The following is a 24,251-nucleotide window of genomic DNA, read 5'->3' on the forward strand; positions in this document are numbered from 1 at the left end:
AAATCCTGGATATGGCCATGTAAAATCTTTAAATTTTAATTTATGACTGTTTTTTTTAAGCTTATTGACTCTGTACCGGCCTAAGCAGATTCTTTTATGTCTATTTATTTACATAATATCCTTTCTTTTGAACTTTCCTTTCCACGAGACAAGTCACAATGTGACGACGTCTGCACACAAAGAAGGACAGGGGAAATCCCAAAACACTGGGTTGTGGTCAACATTTAAAATTAGATCTGTGTTCTCAGGTGAATCCTATAATACCTCCTTCCTCTCTCTCCCCAAAGTTTAGCACCTAGAAACTTGCGACAAATCATTGTTGGTAAACGTGAACATTGACCATTGTTGGTAGAAAATAGCCGGGAATATTCTTTTTCTTTCTTTTTAGGGTAATGACCATAGAAATAGATAAACAACAAAGCCGGTGACCACACGACCTCTAATAATAAATTTATCCTATTTATTTGTTTAATCAATAGAGCCTATTAATGCCGTTTCTGATTGTTCGATCCATGCTTAATATCATTTCTAAGTTTCTAATTTTGCATCTGTATATGATTTTGAGTGAAATATCTTAGTTATTAAAAAAACCTGATTTTAATTTAAATATAAGCAAATTTTTAACTTGCAACCCGTTTTCCATGGTATTGCTGGTCATGTCCGCAACATGTCGCAATCTTATGGTTTGAAAACATTGACCTAAATGTAGGAGAAACAACTTACTGTAATTAGCTTCCTTCGACTCTCTGTGTGAGAAACTTGGAGCATACACTGATGAAGTTGGCCGTCCTGGCGGAGAAGGAGATCGGCTATCAGCAATGGTGTCTAATGGCATTCTCATATGATTTGCGAGAGCATCTTTCGAAAAGAATTCATCACCACAAAAAGAACATTTCATAAAATTCTGAAAAAAAAATGATATAACATACCATTTATTACATTCAAATATACAACATATATACAATAAGGCTCTAGGAGTTCAGTAAGAGTCGACCCACATCCATAGGAATTTCTGCAGGTCCATAAGACCTGGAAAAGTTTGGCAAAAGTAGTCAGGATGGTAAACAAAAGCCTTTGATGGTTGGCTCCCTCAAGGATTCTCAAGGATAATCCAAAATTTTCACACGAAAAGCTCCAAAAAAGCTGGAGATTTCACTACGGGCACCTATACCATGCCAGCACGCCTCAAAAGAAAGTTCCTACAGAGAAATCCTACCAGTAAACATGTAGTCTCAATTTTAGTGTGCTTGCATTCGAGCATTTGGAATTAATAAGAAGCAATTTCAACAGCGAAATCTGAATTGCCAACATGCAAGTACAGCATATCGTACTTGCATCGGGTATTTATTTCAACTGCCTTGCATTGGTGTTGCGTCACAACATATATATATATATATATATATATATATATATATATATATATATATATATATATATATATATATATATATATATATATATATATATATATATATATATATATATATATATATATATATATATATATATATATATATATATATATATATATATATATATATATATATACACATGCAGCGCAAAAGCGGTCCTTAAGTAAAGAGCGATGTGGGCACAATTTAATATTTATTTATTTTTGGGTTTCTTTGTTTTAGACCAGGGCAGAAGTACACACAGAAACTTAAAAAAGGGGCTCATTCGATAGAAAATGGCAAGTTCTAGCGCCTTTTAGTTGAAAAGTGCTAGGGAACGGGAAAAAGAGGAATTTACCCAGATACCTCGCTATTCTTCTGTAATTTTTTAGTGGCCATATACCTAGAAAGAATTATTTTCTGACTTCAACTATAAAAAAAAACTGACTAAAACTATAAAAAAACTCAAATAAAAGTTTCAAATTTAGAAACCTTATTTTCCACAGGGGGGAGGGTATTTTCCAAGGAGGAGATATTTTCCGCAGGGGTTATTTTCCGAAGTAGGGGGGGGGGTATTTTTCGTGGGGGAGGGCATTTTTGGGGGGTTCAACACACACACACACACCCATTCACTATATTCATTTATTTTATTTTACTGTGTTCATGGCCGTATATTTGGCTTTAAAATACACTTATTTCTCTCTCTATCTAATATGCAAAATAATTCTACCAAACAAATTTTGCATGCAGACCCGTTATGCTTACCCCCCTAATGTGAAAATCTATAGCGCAAATTTATTTCTAAAGTAACGAAGAAAGTAACAAAAAAAACGGTGTGTTCTCGAATTTTACACAGCGTAAACTTGAGTGAGTGGCGCACAATACACAAGTACCAAAATTCCTTCCCCCTACGGAAATTAAAAAAATAAAACTCAAATAAAAATCTCAAATTTGGAAAACCTTGTTTTCCACGGGGGTATTTCTTTTTTTTGGAGGGAGGGGGGGGGGTATTTTCCGCGAGGGGAGGGGGGTCCGCGCTACTATCACTACTATCACTGCTACATGTAGCAGTGTTGCTAATATTAATTGTTACTATTGTGACTAATATTAAAATTATGCCTAAGGGTACGAAGGTGAAATTTTCAAAGATTTGGCGGGGGGAGGGGGTAAACTTAATCAAAGCATGCCGTTGGTGAGCAGGTTGTTAAAAGGGCGTAAAAGCAATATCTTAGGAACAGTTTAGTGCGTGAAGTTGAAACTAGCAGGGCTTGTAGTAGGGGATGTTGAACTAACCAAAAGAAAATATTTGCATCCTAATGCTGCTGCTTCTACTCATACTAGTACTGCTGCTACTACTACTGCTTCTGTTGTTGCTACTTCTACTACTATTACGGCCACTAAAGCAGATGCTACTACTTTTAATACTGATGATACTACTACTTCTGCTACCAAAACTAAACTATGCCAACATAAGCTGTCAAAAGGACATAATCAGAAATACTCAAGGAACGGTTGATGGTATTAAGTTCAAACTTTCAGCCTCTACCTCTGCCTGAACGAATACACAGCCTAGGAACGTTCATGGTCATAAACTGACAATATTGTCACTCAAGTGCAAGCTGATTGGATAGTTAGCCAATGGTATAGACAAATTTTCCTGATAATATCAGAAGAATCGCTTTTCAAACATATACTTTATTAAGTTTATTTTTAGCCATAAAAAGTTACGTGCCTGAGAATATTTGCCTGATTTTCGAAAAAAGGGAGAAACGCCCCCCAACAAGTCATAAAATCTTAATAAAAATAACACCATTAGATTCACCGTATCAGAGAACCCTGCTGTAGAGGTTTTGAGCTCCTATCTGTAAAAATGTGGAATTTTGTATTTTTTGGCAGAAGAAAGATCACAGATGCGTGTTTGTTTTTTTTTCCACAAGCGTGGTCATATCGACCCAGTGGTCCTACAATATAGGGAGAGGGCTCATTTGAACGAAAATTATGTGTTCTAGTGCCCTTTTTAAGCGACCAAAATTTGGAGGGAAACTAAGCCCCCTTCCACGCTCCTTTTTTCTCAAAATCGTTTGATCAAAATTTTGACATAGCCATTTGGTTCAGCATAGTTAAAAGGCCGAAAAACTATACCTTTGGAGATATCATGACCCCGCAAAGCCACTGGAGAAAGGTCTGTAAACAACAGAAGTTGCCCGTTGTTTACGTATAGTATTTGTTATTGAGCAGTAAGCAAACATTCTTCAGGTGAGGGGGGGGGGTCGAATTTTTAACTGATGTACTTTTCCAAGGGGATAAATTTCAATTTGGGAGGGAAGTTTCCAGGGAATGAGTTTTTCAGGGGAAATTTGACACTGGGGAAATTTGCCATAATTCCTATACGAAATTAGGAGGAGTAACCCCCTCATATACGAAATAATTTCTGTTCGTTTTAAGTTTTAATGTTGCTCCTTACTTTCAGTTGAAAAAACTTCTTGTATTTTTTTTATTTAATTCATACAATTTTTACCAATGATCTTATACTCGAAACCGGCGACTGTAGCGACAAACTTCAACTAGCCTATATACTTTATACTCCCAAAAACGAAAAACTTTTTATATATACTTATCCTTTTATAATATAAGGAAAGAGAAGGATACTATGTTAGGGACAGGCTAGGTTAGATTAAACTAGGTTTCGTTAGGTGAGGTTAGATTGGGTTAGCCTGGGTTTTTAACCCATTTCTGATATTTAGAACCAAAGTTAACCTAACCTAACCTTACCTAAACTAACATAATCCACGCTAACCTAACTATAACTTTTACTATCTTAGCTTGCAGAAGACTGAAAAAGCTTACTCGCAAAGCTACTTAAATCCAAGCAGATAAAAAGGAGTTTGGGACATTGAAGGGTGAATGTCGACATTAACCAGATTTCGGACACTCTTGGTAACATATATATAGAAGGAATATAATATATTCCTTCTATATCAATCAATATCGTTCAAAAGTTTCTGCATCGTTCAAAAGTTCCTGTATTTACATTAAAAGAATACTTTTTCTTGGTATTTTCATTAAAAATTTATTTATAAAACCGACAAATTTGCCCCTCCCCATTCTCCTAGATTTAGAAGAATACATTCCCCCAACCACCACCGAAAAACAATCGGTGCTTCCGTGTTAATCAGAACACACTCTAGAAAATGCTTTCTAAAATCTGAGAAAATCGGTTAGTAGCTGTCGATATTCGGAGACAATTAGCTTAGGCTAAAGAGAAAAACTACGTTGTAGGTATATTTTAATTAAATATTTAATATATAGAGTTGGCATTTCGGTTAGGTTATGTATTTAATATAATGCGTTCTGGGCGGCCCGCTTTAATCTTGGTATATTTCATTAGGATTGACCTAACTTTACTTCTTGAGTGTGTTCTGGATAATACGGGAGTACCAAAAATTCACTGTTAATTGACGCCATCGATTTCCAAAAGTTCGGGAGTGGCGAAAGCCACTTTCCCCTCCATTACCCCCGATGCGCAATTAAACAATATTAATACAAATTATTAAAGAAGATCAACTCGAAAAAAAAAACATTTACCTGCTCAAAATGAAGTTTCGCATGTTTGCAAAAAGATTTGAGTCGAACAAAGCCTTGAAAGCAAATTTTGCAAGTAGGATCCTGAGTAGCTTTTGATAAGCAGCCTGGCGCTTCTTGATGCCTGTGTATCCATCTTCGATAATATGCAGCAACTACAAGCAAGACATTAATTATTTTTTAACATCAGAGATATGATATTAGGATGAGACCCTGCATAGTAAAAAAAAATTCAATTTCACAAAGGATATTTCATTAAAGGTAGTTAGGCTAATACTACACTTCAACCTCCAGCATCAAGACCCAGTGAAGTGTTCTAGCTGCAATGACCCATAGCTCAAACTTCTGGAGAAACATAGGATAAAATGCATATTGGCTTGGATTCCGACCCTCTAGAGGTGCAATCAAAATCCTAACAGTAAATTTATACCATTTTTGATTGAGACCTAACAGCCACTATTCAAGGACGAAGATGAAAACCCTTCCATGACAGAGATCCGGTTGAAGAAGGATATCAGAGACTACACTTGTAGATATTCAACTTTTTTTTATGATTTCCGCCACCCTGCATATTCCCTGGATACGTCAAAAGGTGTTGTATCCCGATATTCACTCACGCCCCTGCCACCAGGGGCGTCCCAATAGTCATTTCATTGGGGGGGGCGATTTTCGTAAATTTTACCGAATTGTACCTGATTTATGCCAAATTTTTTGCAGAAATCAGGAATTTTGCTAAATTTCGGGCAATTTTGCAAAATTTTTGCCGAGATTTTCGCCTTCGACGAAACTTTTACCGAATGCCGAAAACGTTGGAGAGGCGGTGCATCCCTCACTTCTCTCCCCCCCCCCCCCATCGGGACGCCCCTGCTTGCCACAAAATTCAAATCAGGCGCATATATTAAACAGGAAAAACCTTGACCCTCGCTCTTACAGTGAAGCAAATAAGATTGGAAAACGGTATCCCCTTCTTATAGATCTTCGACTCTGTGAACTTAAACAAATTAGAACATAGAAAAAGCGGGTATGATATTTTAAAGAAAACAGTGGACAAAACAAGAAAAAAACAACTGTTAATAATAAAAGAAGCTCGGAATATTCCTACTTCGTTTGATTGCAATTGAACATCCTCTTCTGGAAGATTTCCTGACAAAAGAACTAGGGAGCCCCTAAAGAAGATAGATCATGTTTGAAACCAAAATGACTTAAGTTAGAAATCACCTCTAAGTTCCCTCTCTATTGGGGTGAAATCTAAAGCCACTTTCAGGCAAAAGTCCGGATTACAAAAATGTAAACCTTCCACTCCTCACAGAAGTGTGAAGTATGACCAACTGTCGATCCCCCCTCCCCCTCCTCTCCAAAAAAACACAAGTAGGACATTAGTTCTTACTTTACAGTAAACTTGTTTTGTATGATGGTCCCTAATGGTAGATGTCATAATGACAAGATTGAAGAGAATTCCTCCACTACAAAGGTCGAATCAGATTGCGAACCCCAAAAGGCAATAGTCGGACAGCTACCTTACTCATATTGTCAAACAACTAGGGTTGCGATCCAACACCCCATTCTGGTAGGTGGCCTAGTGACAGGAATTTTGAGAGTCTTTGTTTTTCACAGAGGTCGGATTGCGTTCAAAACCAAAAAGCATTGGAAGAACGATAGCTTTTGCTTCCCTTCTAGTTTGAACTTAAAGATGGGCTACCAAAATGTTCATTTTAGACACTCTGCTTTTTTTTCTCCCTCTTAGTTTGGTCGACATCTAATAACCCCTTCTGAAAAATGTCTCAACAACAAAAAAATATTAAACTTGACGTTCCTCCTCCCCAACAGCGGTTAAATGAGCCCCTGACATTTAAAAAGGCAAAATTAGGCAACAGAAAAAACCTTTTGACTATGTTTTGTTGAGATACAACAAACACTTCGAATTTTCATCCAGATGACATGAGCTTAGAAACACTTCAGCCCCTTCCCCTGTCCCCAGGGAGGTTAGAGCGAGCCAAGACCTTTACAAGGCACAATTAGGTTCTCACGTCCTATGAGGTTTGAACCCTCCTAGTTATCGGTCTTGGACGCAGAAGAAGCAAATACCTAGGAAAACTACCGCGGGAAAAAAAAAAAAATCTAGTTGTCTTAATGCACCGTTTCACCAAATGGTCGATTCCTCCTCATCAGGTAGTTTTATGATACAGTCCACTCTTTACCAGGTTGCAGCAGGTACAGGAACCATCATTTCCAGTGAGTTACTGACCTTATCAATTATATAGAACAAGATACTACTACTAATAACAACTCACTGCACCGCCAAGCCGCCTGATCCCAACATGGCTACGCTCGCTCCTCTTCAATCACATTCTACTCAAGGTATTTCTCTTTAGAAAAAAAAAGAAACAAAGCAAAGCAAAAAAAGACACATCAGTGATTCCAATGCAAAAAATGTGGTTTTCCTTTTTATTCAAGTTGGAAGGGAGGGGGCTGTAATTTTCCTTTGTGGAATTTTCAGGGATTGCGATTCCAACGGTGCAGTTTTCGTTTCGATCCACTGCCATTTTTAGGTCTTTTGAGAGCGGTTTTAGGCTTTTTTTTAATTTGCATAAATTTCAATAACATTTTACTATGAAGACAAATCCAAATATTGCCTATATTCCTGAATAAACTATCGATTTTTTTTCACTAGACATTTTTTAACGTATTTTAAAACATTTTAAACGTATTTTAACTTATTTTAAAATATTTTTTAACGCATTTTAAAATTTTGGTTACAATGCCTCGTGGTTGGCTCTATACTGGGTTGTAGCTGCGAAAAGTTCGATAATCTCAGTATGTCCACGGAAAAATTTTAATAATATTGAGTTCCTCAACGCGACTTTACCGGCATGAGAGTCTAGCTCAATTCAGCCATATTTTCCCGACTGGCTTGGAGAATACTTCTTAGACATTCGCTGCTTCAATCAGCAGCACTAATTCTCGAAAATGTAGAGGAAAAGGAGGGCAATGATTAAAAAAAAAACTAAAGAAGATAGAAAAAAGGATTTTTTAAACTTACGGGGGGGGGTTGCTTTCGTTAATTCTCGATGAAAAGAGAAACATATCGAAAATCTAGGGGCAATTGCCTCCCAGTGGCACCAACGGGAGGGAATAGGGAGGTATTCACCCTAAATTCTGAAAAATATTTTTGTGGTACAGTATTTCCATTTGAAAATACAGATTTTTTCATATTTTCATTGAAAAAGATACCCCCCCCCCTTGGATTTTTAAAATGTATTCCCCCTAACATTTTTGCTAATTTGCACCACTGTTGATAACATCCTCCAAACCGTCGCCCAACCTCGACATACATATGGCAAGAAAATTTCAAAAGGTAAATGATTCACAAGAAGAAAAATCATCCTTGATTAAGAAATTACATAAAAAACAAGTATTTCAACTGAAAGTAAGGAGCAACATCAAAACTTAAAACGTACAGAAATTATTCTGTATATATGGGGGTGGGCTGTCTCCTCATAAATCCCTCGATCTTTATACTATAGTTTTTAGTGATTTAAAAAAGATTCTTATTCCAATTAAACGGTCCTTGCGTTTCGGGAATCCCAAATTAAGAATAGGGAGTTAAGTCCTTATTTTCAGTTGGAAAAAATTGTTTTCTTTATATTTAACTTCTTATCTTTTTTTAAAAATAATACCGGTAGTCTGCCTCCCCCTTCCGTGGAAAACGATAATTCTTTTCTTCGACAATTCTAAGAAAAAGCTTTTTACGAAAAAATTCCCCCATAAAAAATTCCTCCCGCAAAAATCCCCCCGGACAATTCCCCATGAGAAATTATCCTTACATTCATTGAAAAAATAATTGATTTTTATCTAATTTCTGATTATTTTAAAATTATGTCGGTAGAAAGTTTCCGCGGAGGAATTTTCTTCCGCAGAAAATCCACCCAGACATCTCCCTACCCGCAGAAATTTACCCGGAACATATCTCCACATATAAAATTCAGCAGCCAAAAACAAAGCACGAGAAATACAAAGAATTCCGCATGCGAATTCCATGAAATTACCAAAGGAAACTTTCCTCTCCGCACAAAATTCTCCCCGAGAAAAATTCTCCTCTCTCTTCTCGGTTTGCCAGCCTCGAAATAATTGGACCGATCTGTGTGCCTCTGTGTCGTTCTTGTTGGCTGGAAAATCGGAGCCACAATACGAGAAGGCTTTAGAGAAGGGGGTGAATTTAAGTACTTGTAGAAAACAGCCATCGCTGCATCAAACCTCTAGACGCTACATCAAACTTCTCACTAACAGACTAGAGAGTCGAGGGGGGGGCAACTGAACCGGCCATGTTAGCCGTATTTTGGATCTTTAAAGGATGAATACCCAATAGACCCATGACAATATACAAGCAAAGACAATCAAAGGATGATATACCAGATAAACACATTAAAGTAATTAGCGCCATGTACAGGAATAACATTGCTGTGGTTAAGGTAGACAATAAGGTTAGCAGTTGGTTTCATAATAAATAAAGACTTAAACAGGTTAGATTTTGATAGAACTTATTTAAGGAGCACAACAAAGGCTATAGGAGGACACAGAACCAATTTAGGAATTAAAACTCTCCTAAACTTAGATTATGATGATGAGTTGAGCATCCTAGATGAAATGCTAGCAAAATGAACGAATTTTCGGACGTTTTGAGAGTTCAGGGTGCAAGAGTAGGTTTGAAAATTAATGTTAAGGTGACTAAATCGCAAAGACGGGAACAAGTGAAGGTGAAGACGTGATGTTAGGAAGCAAAAAGATCGATAAAGTGGAAAACTTCACTTTCCTAGGTAGCATTATTAGTAAAGACGGTGGGGTGCAGTGAAGATGTTAAAAGTAAAATTGTCAAAGTCCAGGGTGTTTTTTCACAGCTGAAAAAAATTGGAAGAATAGGAAGATAAGTCTGCGAACCAAACTTAGAACATTGGAAGCTACAATAACGACTGTGGTCAAGTGTAGTTCTTCAGTACGGGAACTACAAAGGATGGAGTACTTGCTAGATGTTTTCCGTAAATTACCTACAGATTATTTTGAGTGCCCTACTGACTTACCGTATCTCAGACAGTAAGCTGTATGAAAATTTTGATTCAATCATACTTTCGAGAGATACAGTGAGAGAAAGGTTGAGATGACTAGGACAAATTCTGCTGATGAAGGAAGATAGATTGTCAAAGATCGTCCTTGTCGGCCAACCATCTAGAGCCAAACAAAAATCAGGTCGTTCCCAAACTGGGTGGGAGGATATCTTAAGGAGCAATTTAAGGGAAACTAGAATTTCTTGAGATGTTATAAAGAGGGAGGCTTTGAATAGATTGGGATGGAGCAGGATCACAAGCAGCTGTGTCGGCCTCAGGCGACTTGAAACTGCAGTGAGTTGTAGTAGTTGTATTATTAGTATTGGTTGTAGCAGATGTATTGGATCAATGCCATGCCATCACCCTTTGGAAAAAAATAAATCAAACACATCCTTGATCATTTTTTCTGGCAAAAAAACAAAAACGTAAAATTACACTTTTTTTTGTAGAAAAGAGACAAAAATCTCTGTAGTAGGGTTCTCTGATATTTTGAATCTGAGGTTGTAGTTTTCATTAAGATTGCTTGACTTCCCCCCCCCCCCCCTTTCAAAACTTAGGGAAATTTGTCATAATCGTAGCTTCTGATTACATCTTTGGTTACAAATGGGCCGAGTCACTCCTTTCTTTCTGTTCGCTACCACAAACTGTTTAAAAGATATTACCATTTTTTTTATTAGGTAAAGCCTCTCAGAAAGAAAAATGATTACTATTTGGGAGCTAACAAATCGTTATACTTATTTTTTGGGGAAAAAAGGCTTTTATAAACATTCTTGTCTATTCTATTGAAGCACAGTAATAAAAATAAAAATAAAAAAATGAATTACTAGCATAAAGATCAGTATAAGAAAAAGCTTTTATAAACATTCTTGTCTATTCTATTGAGGCACAGTGATAAAAATAAAAACAGAAAAATGAATTATTAGCATAAAAATTAGTTTATAACACAGGTTTAAAGAAAAAAAAAACAATGTTATGTTTTGAGTGTATATATACTGATTAGGGTCTAAATGAAACCGTTAGAGGCAGCGAATAGTTTTGAGCTCCTCTCGTCAATAATAACTAAAATCTTGTAAATCTGAAAATGTGAAACACATAAAAAAGCCCATGTTTTTTGTGCTGATTCCAATTACCCAACGTGAAACTAACAGTTTGAAATTTCCTATCAAAATTTATTAGAATGAAAAAAAATTCATGGTTTAATTTTTCTTAGTTATCTTTAGAGGTGAAAAACGTATTTATTATAAAGTGGATTATACTACAAACTATACCAAGCAAACAAAACTTTTACAAAAAGCTCTTTTTTTTAAATTAAGGCAAGGTACTGTTTATCAGCATGACAGCTTTTCACTCTTGCCAACAGGCTACACAGCATCAGAATTGAGTTGTACTTTTTGGCATTTCTTGGAGAAAATCTTAAGTTTTGCACTTTTTATTCCAATTATTGGAGAGTATATTCCACTAGAAATCAGGCTATTTCAAATCATTTATCGACGGGCAAAGTATATACACAATACAACTAAAAAACGGCTACATTTGTGTAATTTAAATGGACAATTGACTGAGCTTTCACTGATTTACCACAAAATACTGCCTAATCATTTGCAAATCCAATTTTTGGTTGGATAATTTCGAATTTGGTTATTGTTTAAATTATGAACACAAGGATAAAATGAACAGTATTAATTTTGCAGCAAGATCCAACGCTATAATAGATTACACTGATTTTAAGTTCATGTCTAACACTGTAAAACGTAATTTGAAAATTTTCTACCTTATTTTGCAGCAAATCCCTTCATAACAGCCTTACGAAATAAAATAAATTTTCTATATTGAAGTTTTTTTTGTGTTCCCTGTTGTTGTCTATCCTATCCTATCCTAGCGACCGCAATCAGCAAATTAAAAGACATTGGAGGCAACCAATTTCACTTTCTTACTAATGTTCATTAAAGTATAGTTTGAAAATAACTCCAATTTTGGGTTTAACTCAATACTGGACATTATTTTTTTTTTTCTTTGGACCCAAAATTTAATTTAACTTTAATTTGATCATGATTTAAATTTTAGGCACGACAACAGGTTGTTGGATCCGATTAAAATTTGCTTTGACGTTTAAAAAAAAAATAGCCCCCCCCCCCAAGAAAACAGACACAAGAGCAAAGTATACTAGCCTAGGGGTTACAACTTACCATGATTTTCTATCTGTTCATTATCTGGATTCATTACAAGATTTCCTCAAGCTTGGATTGAACTAAAATTTTGAAGGAGAAAGTCTTCAGGAGAACCTAGAAGTAAAAACTGTCTCAACTGAAGGATAATAAAAAAATGAAAAACTTTATAGTCGTTGAGGCGTTTCTTCATTATGTCTTTTCCAAGTAAACAATCCAAAAAATAGTTTTTTGTTCACTAAAATTGACTTCTCCTGAAAAAAAACTTCAAATATGCCTTGAAAAATCAGCCTTAAATCAACCAATGAAGAAATAAAGCAAACCACAACTGCCATAAAAAGTAGACAAGCACGGGTAACTTCGCCAGAAATAGTATGACATGGCTACTTCATGCACTACACAGTTAATACTTGTATCCAGAGAATACTTATTACTTATGAGCCTTGGAGCTTCAATGCTTAAAATTAATTACTTCATTTTTTTTAAACATTTTCCCTCTTGACTCATCTTACCTCTATCAGAGGCAGCGCACTAGCGTTGCCTATAGTAAACGGCCATAAGGCTTCCATCTATTATTGTTATTATTTTTTTTTACCAGTGGACATACAAACTTAGAAGGGGGCCAATTTGATTGGCAATCAGATGTTCTGGTGTCCTTTTTATGAGTCAAACGTAGTCGGAGGGCAACCAGCTCCCCTCCCAAGTCCTTTGTCCTTAAATAAACCCGCTTAAAATTTTGAGATAGCCATTTTGTTCAAAATAGTCCAAATATCAGAAAGCAATGCCTCAGGGATTGACGAAAACCCCAACAGCCCTGGGGACAAAGGCTGTAAGTTATGCAAATTGTCCATTATTAACACAAAAGGATTTTTTTATTGAAAACGAGGGTATGTTTGATCCTGGGTCTCCAATAAGACTTAGAACATTAAGGTGAAAATTTAAGGTAATGTTGAGAGGGAACCCAAGCACCATCAAACACCAATTTGTCCTTGCTCTTTGTGAAAAGAGAATAGAGCCAATATGTAAAGAACAGCTCATGGTATTAGGTTGAAACTTTCACTTGCATCATAAGTAGTAATAGTCTTGCATTTATGTGCATCATAAGTAGTCACATTTGCCAGTAGTCCCAAGTATGTGAATACAGGTATCCAGTGCATAAATGATAAGGATCATCAATCAACCAAAAAGGCAAGATTTGCATGCTACTACTACTACAGCTACCAATACTACTACTGCTGCCACTACTACTACTACTACCACCAAAACGACTGCTTCTGTAGCAAGTACTACCAAGGCTGGGGATATCAAAGTGAATATCTAAAAAAATGTTGAGGGGAAAGTTGAACTAAAACAAAACAGCCTATGTGCATACAGATCACTGATACACGCATATCAGCAATATTTTTGGAACAGCTTACTGTATCAAGATGAAGCTTCTGGGGCATCATGAGGAGGATGTCACACTGACCAAAAGGCAATATGTAGGTGTTACAACTGCTATTTATACTGATGTTACTACCGTTACTACTACTACAAATACAACACTATTACTGCTACTATGATATTGTACTATAAAGCCAATGCACATGAAGGTGAAAATTTGACAGAATATTGAGGGGAATTTGAACTACATAAAAACACACTATGTGCATGCAGATTGGCAAAAGGGCGCATCTCAAAAATGGGTTTGGGTATTAAGCTGGAACTTTCAGAGAATGCTTAAAGGGGAAGATCAATTGACGAAAAGACAATATGTTCATGCTACTACTAAAACTACTAACCACTGCTGCTTTTAATACCACTACTACTACTGCTGCTACTACTTCTATTGCAACCAGTGTTGTTACTAGCGAAAATGTTGGGGAGGGGGGGACCAAGAGATTTTACCAACTGGCTGGCCATTTTTACTGACTGTTTTTTTGTCAATATAATTAGCATAATAGGGTGACACAGGAATATCTCAAGACCAGCTTACATTATTAAGTTGGACTTTTCAAGGTAAGTTGTGGTGGATTTTGAACTAGTCAGAAGGTGCTAAGTGTATACTATTAATACTACTGCTATGAGTTCTGTAACTAATGACAATAAGGGTATTAAGGTGAAACTTTTAGCAGGAGTTTCAAACAGCATGCATGCAGTTTTCAAAAGGGCATATAAGCAGTATCAATTAAACTTTTAAAGGAGCTAATCTGATTTGGAAAGAAAAGTTCTATAGTGTCCTTTTTAAGAGTCAAAAGTGATAGGAGGGCAAGCAGCCCTCTTTCAAAACCCATTATTTTCCAAACACACCTAATCCAAATTTTGAGATAGCCGTTCTGTTCAGCACAAGTCAAAAGTTTAGTAACCATGTCTCTAAGGATGTTGGGTGTGCCATACCTCAACAGTTAAGCAAATTACCCATTCTGCTTTAAAACTAAATGTTACTTTAAAACTAAATTAAAAGGCACTGTGTGTATGTTGGTTGCCAATAAGACATCTCAACAATATTTCAAGAACAACTGAGGATATTAAGTTGAAACTTTCAGGGCTACTGCTATTATTACTCTTGCTCTTTCAATTTAACTAAATCAATAGAGTGTAAGTGTATCCAGGTTGTAAAAGAGCATAGATAATATTTTTTGGGAATGATATTAAGTTTTATTTTTCATGTCAACTTGGGGAGGCATAAAACTAAATTAAGCAATACCATTTGTGTCCACATTTTCAAAAGGGTGTTTGTTGTAAAAATTGTTAAAACAATTTCCCTAGCATACAAATAGCAAGCCAAGCTATGAATTCTTATAGAAAAAAAACAAACTATAATATTTAAAATATTAATTTCTTTTCCCATGAAAATGACTATAACAATACAAATGAACAGAAATTAATTTATATAACTCTTTCCACAAAGTGAGTTTTTCAAAGAAAAATAAAGGGGTCCATTAAATTAAAAATAAGCATAAATAAATCAAATAATCTTCCAAGCTTAAAACTGAAACAAATCACCATCAATAAATAAATGAAACCCAAAAGAAACGGAAATTACAATAAATAACCCTGTCAACCTCAAAATAAACAGAAATCAACATGAGTAGAGCTGACAACTCACATGCCGTCTAGTTTTGAAGACCAGAGCATAATTTGTACTTTTTTTGGGGAAAAAATAAAATGAATGTGGATTGATAGTTTAATACACATATACTGGTATTTACTCCTGAAAGTCTTAACAATTTTTTATTTAATAAATTTAAAAAAGTTGTAACATTTAATAGTAGAGCAAATTATTTTCGGTCTTCAGGAGGCATTAAAAATGTGGATTGATGGTTTATTATATATATATATATATATATATATATATATATATATATATATATATATATATATATATATATATATATATATATATATATATATATATATATATATATATATATATATATATATATATATATATATATATATATATATATATATATATATATATATATATATATATATATATATATATATATATATATATATATATATATATATATATATATATACTGATATTTATTCCTCAAAGCCTTAATAATTTTTTATTTATTAAAGTTAAAAAAGTTAAGACTATTTTTTTTTTTTTTTTTTTTTTTTTGGTAAAATGCATTAAATGTTCTGGGCTTCAGAAGGCATGGGGGGCGACTTTATTTACTTTACAATTATTATACTTTATTTATGCTAATTTTTGATTTGATGGAGATCTTTAATTCACTTTAAAAACTTATTTTGTGCAAAAAGTTTTTTAAATTAATATCTAAAGACCAGCTCATGGTATTAGGTTGAAACTTTCACTTGCATCATACATAGGCCTAGTCATTCACTTGCATCATAAGTGATTAGTCAGTAGTCTTGCATTATAAGTAGTCACACTTGCAAGTAGTCCCAAGTAATAGTAAATTGAGTTGCAAATAGTCACAGTCATAAGTAGTTGCACTTGCAGTGCAGTAGTAGTAGCACAATAGTGGTCCTAAAAGTGTAAAGTTATTACCCTTAATTGCTCCTAAGATATTATAAATATGCCCTTTTGGTAACCTGGATGTGCATAGTGGAAACACTACCGGCCTAAAGTGGAGGTAGTCACAAGTAATTGCACTTGCAGGGAGTCCCAAGAAGTCATTGTTGCAGTCAAAAGTAGTTGCAGTTGCATCCATAGTAGTAGTAGTCAGAGTAATCCTCAAAGTGTAAAGTTAATACGGTACCCTTATTCACTCCTAACATATTGCAGATATATCCTTTTGACAACCTCAATGCATATAGTGACTTTTGAATTAGTGCAACATCTGAGGGTCAGTGGCATGACTCAGTAAGCTGAGCCAGAGTCAACCCAGCTCTAAATGGGCACCTAGAGAAATCTGGCGAGGGTAAACAGGTAGGGTGTGCAAAAGCACACCATGGCTGGCCGTCATCCCCCCCCCCTCAAGCATACAAAAAGTTCCAAAGCTGCCAACACTTTAGCAGCACAACTTGTGCTTTGACAGATTTGCTTTGAGCAAAAAGTATTTCTATGCGTAAAATTTGCAAAACAGTATCCAATTTAACTTAGTATACCTTGCAGTTAGAAATATTGATAGTTTTCTGAATCACCATTAGCATTGTAAACTAAATCAGTAGCAAGTCGTATACTAGCCATAAATACCATTAGATGTACCACTTTATCAAAAGTAATATACCATATTTAGTGTAGTACTGCTAGTGGAGTATAGTATTCAAAGTCTGAAGTATACTGTAGCCTTTGTAGCTTACTATTGCTACTTTATGGATGGAGCTGTAAACTCCAATGTTAGTGGTAGTACAAAAATAATGTATACCCAACTGCATGCTTGATACTCATTGATTACTATAACTGAAAAAAGCACCACTTGATATTTTGGGTGAACAATCTAGATTGGCAGCCTGGTAGTCACATACATTCTGAACCTTTGATTCTAGTTTTTGCCTAATCTAATACCAAAAGAAACAGAGAAGTGCTGCTACATTGTAGTGTGGAAGTTTTGGGTTACTAATCTCTCACATTCCATCTTTCCCATTACCTGCTTTAACTATATGTACATCTTGATAATTAACAGCCCTTTTTAGATTTTTTCTACCTGTCGAATTGTCAGTTTTGAGACAATTTGCCTATTTGCCCAATACTTGGACAAAAATTCACTTTAGGCTGAACAGAAATTAATCAAAAACCTGTCCAAAAGAATGAAGAATGACAAGGTTTCGAAAGTAAATTTTTACATAGCAAAATTGAAAACCAATTAATTTTTAGTTTGGATAAGTTTTAAAAATCAACAGTATGAGACCTTCTACCCTGTATATGAAGTTACTTTTTATATTTCTTGTGGACTCACCCACAAAGTAGGATAGGATGTTACTTCTCTAAATGCATGCTAAGATCACTTCAAAGTTGCCTACTAATTAAATTCAATACCAATCTTGATGATTACCAATATCTTTGTCTTGAAGTATTAAAAATCAGGATTGCACAATAGTTTAATGAAAATATAGGACATAAATGGTATTCATAAAGCAAGTGGAACACAAGACTTTGTGTTTCACTGTGTGAAGCTAATAAACTCACAATCCAACTGTCAAAATAACCCTCTTTCTACCAATGTTCAAAACTCAACTGAAAATTAATATGTTCAAATAACATTTGTTACTACAAATCACAAGAGAATCTAGTTACATTTGATGAAACAATATAATCTTGTGAACATGGTGTTTTTACTAACATGGGAAGAAAGGTCTATATTTCAATGGTCTCTGTCTGGTTTTTGATGGGTTTTAAATAATTAAGACAAAAATTGTGGATGGTAGGGAAAAAATTATGTCAAGTAAAGAAACAGTGATGATCACTAGTGATATATCACCAGGGTGAAACGTGATTTATCACCACCTGTCACTACCTGTCGAATTGTCAGTTTTGAGACAATTTGCCTATTTGCCCAATACTATAATTAAATTCAATTAAATTCAATTCTATAATTAAACACAATAATATCAGTGATATATCACCAGGGTGAAACGTTTCACCCTTGGGTGAAACGTGATTTTTGGGGATTTGGGGGACATCTTTTTTTGGGTGGGGGGGACACAGAGATTTTCAGGGATAGTAAAAAAAACTGGCATTTTATGACACAATCTGCCAACAAATTTCTCTAAGCCATGAAAACTGCCAGGAAACATGTCTAAAAGGTTGCTCCAATTCAGCTATAGGGGGGGGGGGGGATGTCAAGTCCAGAGGCATAGATATTTGACTTTTTGAACAAGAGGGCTATTTCAAAATTTTGATCAGACATCTAAAAAATAAATGAAAGGGTTATTAGTTCCCCTCCTTTAATGCTTTAACATCCCCAAAAAGTTCAAATTTAATACAATCAGGCATTCTTGAGATATAACAGATCTCTTTTTGATATACTGGATGTACATAGTATTTTTTTATTTAGTTTAACATGCCCCTCAAGATTCCCTGAAGTTTAACCTTGATGCCACTTGCCTTTCCTAAAACACTCAAGATCAAACATCCCCCTTTTCCTAATGATAAATACTGCATGTAAAAAGGGAAAATTGCATAATTTACAACCCCTGCCCTTTGGGCTGTGGGGGGGGGGGGGGCATTGCATCCCTAGAGGCATTGTTACTAGACCTTTAGACTGTTTTTAGAAAAATTGCATTTTTTCAAAATTCTGATCAATGATAAGGGAATGGAGCATTTAAGAAGGGCAAGGGGACTAGTTGCCTCCAGTAACACTTCAACATTCCCTGAAACATCACAACTGAATACTTTCAGCATATATTTAGGTATAGTTGATATGCTCTTTTAGAAAACCACCATGTACAGTCTGTTTTCTTGTGTTTGTCATCCCTCTCAAAAGCTGTGGGGGGTTATCTCATCCCCATGGGCATAGTTATTTGACATGTAGACTATTTTCAACAAGATGAATAATTTAAAATTTTTAGCCTGAGCCTTGAGCCTGCCAAACACATTTCCAAATCCCCTTCCACATTCACTGATGTTTCAGCTTAATGCCCCTAGCCTTTTGGATACAGTGCACCAAGAATCAAACAGTTCCTCTTTTTCTAATGAGAAAGCCTGGTTTTAAACAATGGGCAAATTGCACAAACTTCAATCCTTGCCCTGGGTCTGTGTGTAGTGTGGTATTGCTGGAGGCATAGCTACTATAGCTTTAGACTAGTTTAAACAAAATGATAATTTCAAAATTCTGATCAGCATTGAGCAGAGAGGGAACCTAAAAAGAGCATTGTATAAAAGGGCTGATTAACCTCAAATCTCTCTTCAACATCTCTTTAACATACCTGGGAAATTTCTCTTTAACTGAATACTATCAGCCATTCCTTAGATATTGCTGGTATTCCCTTTTCACAACCAGTAAGCAAATAGTGTTTTGATGCTGTTGCCCTCCAATCCCTTTTGACTCTTAAAAAAGGTACTAGAATTTCAAATTTTCATCTAAATGAGCCTTTTCCAAAGTGTATACATCTACTACTTCCATATGATGTACCTCTGGTTAAAAAAAAAATAATCAATAATGTATTGAAGTCTTATGGCCCTTTCCTAAAGGTGCTGCTAGTGTGTTGCCTCTGATTGACATAAGATGAGCCAAGAGGGAAAATGTTTTTTGTTTGATATCCTCAGTACTTTAAAACAAAATAGTGGTAAGTCCAGGGCTTATAAAAAAAAAATAATATACAATTTTAAGTATTGAAGCTTTACAAAAGTAATAAGTATTCTCTAGATCAAATAAAAAAGTTTCCAAAATTAATAAATAAAATAATAAACTTAATAAAAAAAAATTGAAGACCCATAGTTTTTCAGATAAAAGTAGAGAGGCACATTAAACTTAAGACCAGCAAAAATAAATTTATATAATAATTAAATTTCAAAACAACCAGAAATTAGGTTACTACTAAAGAATAAATAAAACCCAAAACCAACAGAAATTAAAATAAATGATCATATCAAACTGATCATACATATCAAACATATCATTTTGGGGAAAAGTAATTTTTCACTTCTGGGCATGTTGTCTCAGACGGTACCTAGTCACATGTGTAGATTATGTAGATTTGTTGATCAGGCACTAAAGATAAGAAAGGAACTATTGTGAAGAAGATTTGTTATGGTTTGGAATAAAAATGCTGAAGGGACTTTTACTTTTGTTTTCCTGTTTTGATGTATAGTGTATATGGCCCTGTAGGAAGGCTTTTGAATACACAATTATTATTATTATTATTATGTGTGACATTGTGTGTAATTATTTGAGTTAGTTTTATAGCATTATGTGTGCTTTTGTGCTACAATTGTTATGCTATTTTATTTTTATTCGCTATGGGCTATGTTTAGTTATTGTTATGCATGCTATTATCATGTGTTTTGACTTTGTATACAACTGTGTTTGGTTTTGTCATGGTCCAAAGAGGCTTTTGTTCTGCAATAAATATCTATCTATCTATCAAACATAAAGATAACAAATACTGATATAGGTGAATAAATAAACTGATATAGGTTAAATGAGTTAAAATTAAATTGAACATTCAAGCCAAACTTAAAATAAACAAAAATTGCTACAAACAGGATTTCAGCTCCTGTCTTCTTCCCCTACTCCCTAACAGTTAAAGTTCCAAAGCCAATCATATTCTTTATACTTTACTGAAACAAATAATGTTACAAATATTTTTTTTATGCTTAAAACAATAAAAGTAATACAGTGAAAGAAAACCTTGAATTACTGGGTTTCTAGGAATTAATTCTGTTATATACTAAATATTCAGTTTATTTTCATTGGTTCTTTCTAATCATCTTGAAGAAGAAGAGGTGGTGTTTGCTAACAAGACAATTGATCAAGTGGACAGCTTAAGTTGCAAAGGTATTATTATTAATAAAGATGGTTGGTGCAGTGAAAACATTAAAAATAGAATGGCCAAGGCTCATGGTGTTTTTTCACTGTTGAAGAAAGTTTGGAAGAACAGAAAGATAATTCTACACAACAAGATGAGAATATCTGAAGCTGCAGAGATGACTTTGATGAAGTATGATTGTGGAGCAAGGGAGCTCCAAAAGACAGAGGAGGATTTGCTAGATGTTTTCCAGAGAAATTGCCAAAATTTGGTTAGGAGGGTAAGATTGAGATTGCTAGGGAAGACTCTGTAGATGAAGGATTATTGATTCCCAAAAATCATCTTTGTCAGTCAACTCTCTAGGGCCAAATAAAAAGCAGGTCATCCCTAAATACTTGGGAGGATGTTGTAACAAAAGATTTAAGGGACACTGGAACTCTAAAGTAGAGTGTAAAAAAAGAGGTTTTGCATAGATTTGGATGAGGGAGGAGCATGCATAGCTGTGTTGGCCTTAGACAGCTTGGGGTAAATATTTCACATTTCATATAATTGACTTACAAATAAAGTGAACATACCACTAGATGTCATTTTTAATCTCTTTCTGAATATAATTATTGTTTTTCTTTCAAATTCAATTTAGGCCCTTTTAGGACCCTTGAAAATATTAATTTCATTCTATATTTTTTTATACAAACATGGGTTATAACATTTGATTAAAACTTACTATTTCATTATAAATCTATTTTGTAAAAGTTGTATAATTCACAAACATTGAATTGTCAGAGTTGAATGAAAAAAATACTAAACAAATCTGCCATGTTTTCTACTTATTCTGCTTAGGCCACTTAAAAACTGCCATTTTACCTATATGTTGAAAAATATCAAATTTGAAAGAAGCAACATGGTGGATAGAAAAATGGTGAAATTGTTTTTAATTTTTATCCAACTTAATCATGATAAATTAATGCTTGTGAATTATTTAACTTAAAAAAATGGATTTATAATCAAATAGTAAATTTGAAACCAATTTTTTGAGCCTTTTTTGTACCCAAAAACTAGAAATTTTTTGGTTATTTTAAAAGTTTAAAAGGGCTTAAATTTGAATTTGCAAGAGAAGTGATTATTATATTCTTAAAGAGCATAAAAAAGGCATCAAGTTTTATATTCACTTTATTTGTTAGTCAATAATATGAACTGCAAAATATTTATCCAACTTGGTGCCATAGTGAGTTGTTAGAAGCTTAGTACTAGTAGCCTAGTATTAGCACATTAGGAGGAATTAGGAGTAAAGCTAATTTTTTACAGAAATAAATGCTACATTTAGATTTAGGATGCAACTCTGATTCTACAGGTAGCTTATGTTTATTTCTTATCTATCTTAAGGTTATTGTGGCCTAATAAAAAATAAATTCCTTATAGCCTAGACTAGCCTATGTAAAGATAATTGTTCTGCTACACAATAGGCCTGCTTAACTTTGACTGAATTTGTCCATGAATGAGCCAATCTTCAATTTAGATACCTTATTTGAGCTTAAGATCTAATGTCCAAGATTGAACAGCATTTTGTCTAGTCTCACACCTGGGCATCTTACCTTACTAGCCTAGGTTAATAGGCTGTTAACAACTATATGCAGCACCAAGTTGCCTCATGTCTACAGAGTTGTGCAGTTCTCCTCTATCCCACCCTGCTCAATACATCCCTCTTTACACTCACTCAAGAAGTTCTAATTTCCCTTCATGGATAATTTTGACTAGGCTTCCTTTTATTTTGTCCTAGACAAATAGTCAATAAAAGACAATCTTTGGCATGGCAAACTATCATCTTCTATCTGTAAAACAAGTCCTATTAATTGTTACCTTTTTGTCATTATATCCGACCTAAAAAGTAAGATAAAACCGTATTTTCCAGAGGCCTAGCCAACAGTTTGCTATTTGAGATGGGCTAAAACCAGGAGGAAGTTGTGCGTCATCTCCTTGTTTATCTAATAACTCCCCCTAATCTAGTAACTTTAGAACCATCATTCTTAACACAACAATTCTTCTTAGACTAACTTTTAATAGCCAATTCGACTTTCAATGATGTAATGATTTGAAAGTTTCTGCCATACTTTTATTTATAGTAACAATATAAGGTTGGAACAGAAAATACCTCCAAAAATTAGATAGCTCATGCAAACTGTCATACTTATTTACCATCCATTAAACAGGAGTTTTAAGCGAGATGTCATTTGGATAAATTTAAATTTAAGTGGATTTTTCAATCTTATGAAGGCAGAGGGTGTTTTTTTTTTTAAGTTGAAAAAAGCTTGGAAGAATAGGAAGATAAGTCTGTGAACCACGAGCTACAGCTACAGCGATGATGGTCAGATATGGTTCTGAAGCATGGGCGCACCGAAAAACAGAACAAGATTTGTTAGATGTTTTCTTGAAAAAATGCCTAGGATTTTGTTGAGTGCCCAACTGACTAACTGCATTTCAAACAGTAGCCTAGGCTGTACGAAAAGTGTGGTTCAAGCCCGCTTTCTAGGGCTATAATAAGAGAAAGTTTGAGATGGCTAGGGCACGTTCTACGGCTGAGGGATGACAGATTGTCAGTTTTGGCAAACCGTGTACGGCTAAACGGGAATTAGGTCGTCCTTGGTTGGGATGGGAGGATGTCGTAAGGAAGTACGAAAAGTGTGGTTCAAGCCCGCTTTCTAGGGCTATAATAAGAGAAAGTTCGAGATGGCTAAGGCACGCTCTAGGGCTGAGGAATGACAGATTGTCAATTTTGGTAAACCGTGTACGGCTAGGCGGGAATTAGGTCGTCCATGGTTGGGGTGGGAGGATGTCGTGTCGTAAGGAAGTCCAATGATGTCGTAATTGCTATTACAATTCATTAAACATCCGCAAATTTGTTGTTATAGGCAGCTTAAAACAGCCAAATTCGGTTTTTCTACTTGTCCTGGTCTGTCACTGAATTTGCCAAAGTTTTTTTTGGCTCCTAAGCCAAACTTGTAGAATTCAAGCACTAGGCCCATCGCATGTTTTGTATTGCATTGGTTTAGTACTTCCCCTTACAAGATTCGATAATTTCAGCTGGCTCACATTCATTCGCAATATTACGAAAAAAAAAAGTAAAATCTTGCATCTTGTACAAAAACTTC

At 34.8% G+C, this 24,251-nt stretch overlaps 1 protein-coding gene across 1 annotated transcript in view; it reads right to left on the reverse strand.

Moving 5' to 3' along the window:
* Nucleotides 1–23,181, reverse strand: part of LOC148943139 (uncharacterized) — a 77,900-nt gene extending 54,719 nt beyond the window's left edge. The window contains exons 1-4 of the mRNA XM_089102449.1: nucleotides 23,158–23,181; nucleotides 12,259–12,354; nucleotides 4,977–5,128; nucleotides 724–904 (exon numbers count right to left, since the gene is read on the reverse strand). Coding sequence (XP_088958575.1) covers nucleotides 724–904; nucleotides 4,977–5,128; nucleotides 12,259–12,292 — 367 coding nt within the window. The 5' untranslated portion in view covers nucleotides 12,293–12,354; nucleotides 23,158–23,181. The remainder of the gene's footprint in view (nucleotides 1–723; nucleotides 905–4,976; nucleotides 5,129–12,258; nucleotides 12,355–23,157) is intronic.
* Between the last annotated feature and the right edge of the window lie 1,070 nt (nucleotides 23,182–24,251).

Source organism: Artemia sp. Qi Xiang Cuo, chromosome 16, assembly GCF_049724085.1.
Source record: "Artemia sp. Qi Xiang Cuo chromosome 16, ASM4972408v1, whole genome shotgun sequence".
Taxonomy (NCBI): Eukaryota; Metazoa; Arthropoda; class Branchiopoda; order Anostraca; family Artemiidae; genus Artemia; species Artemia sp. Qi Xiang Cuo.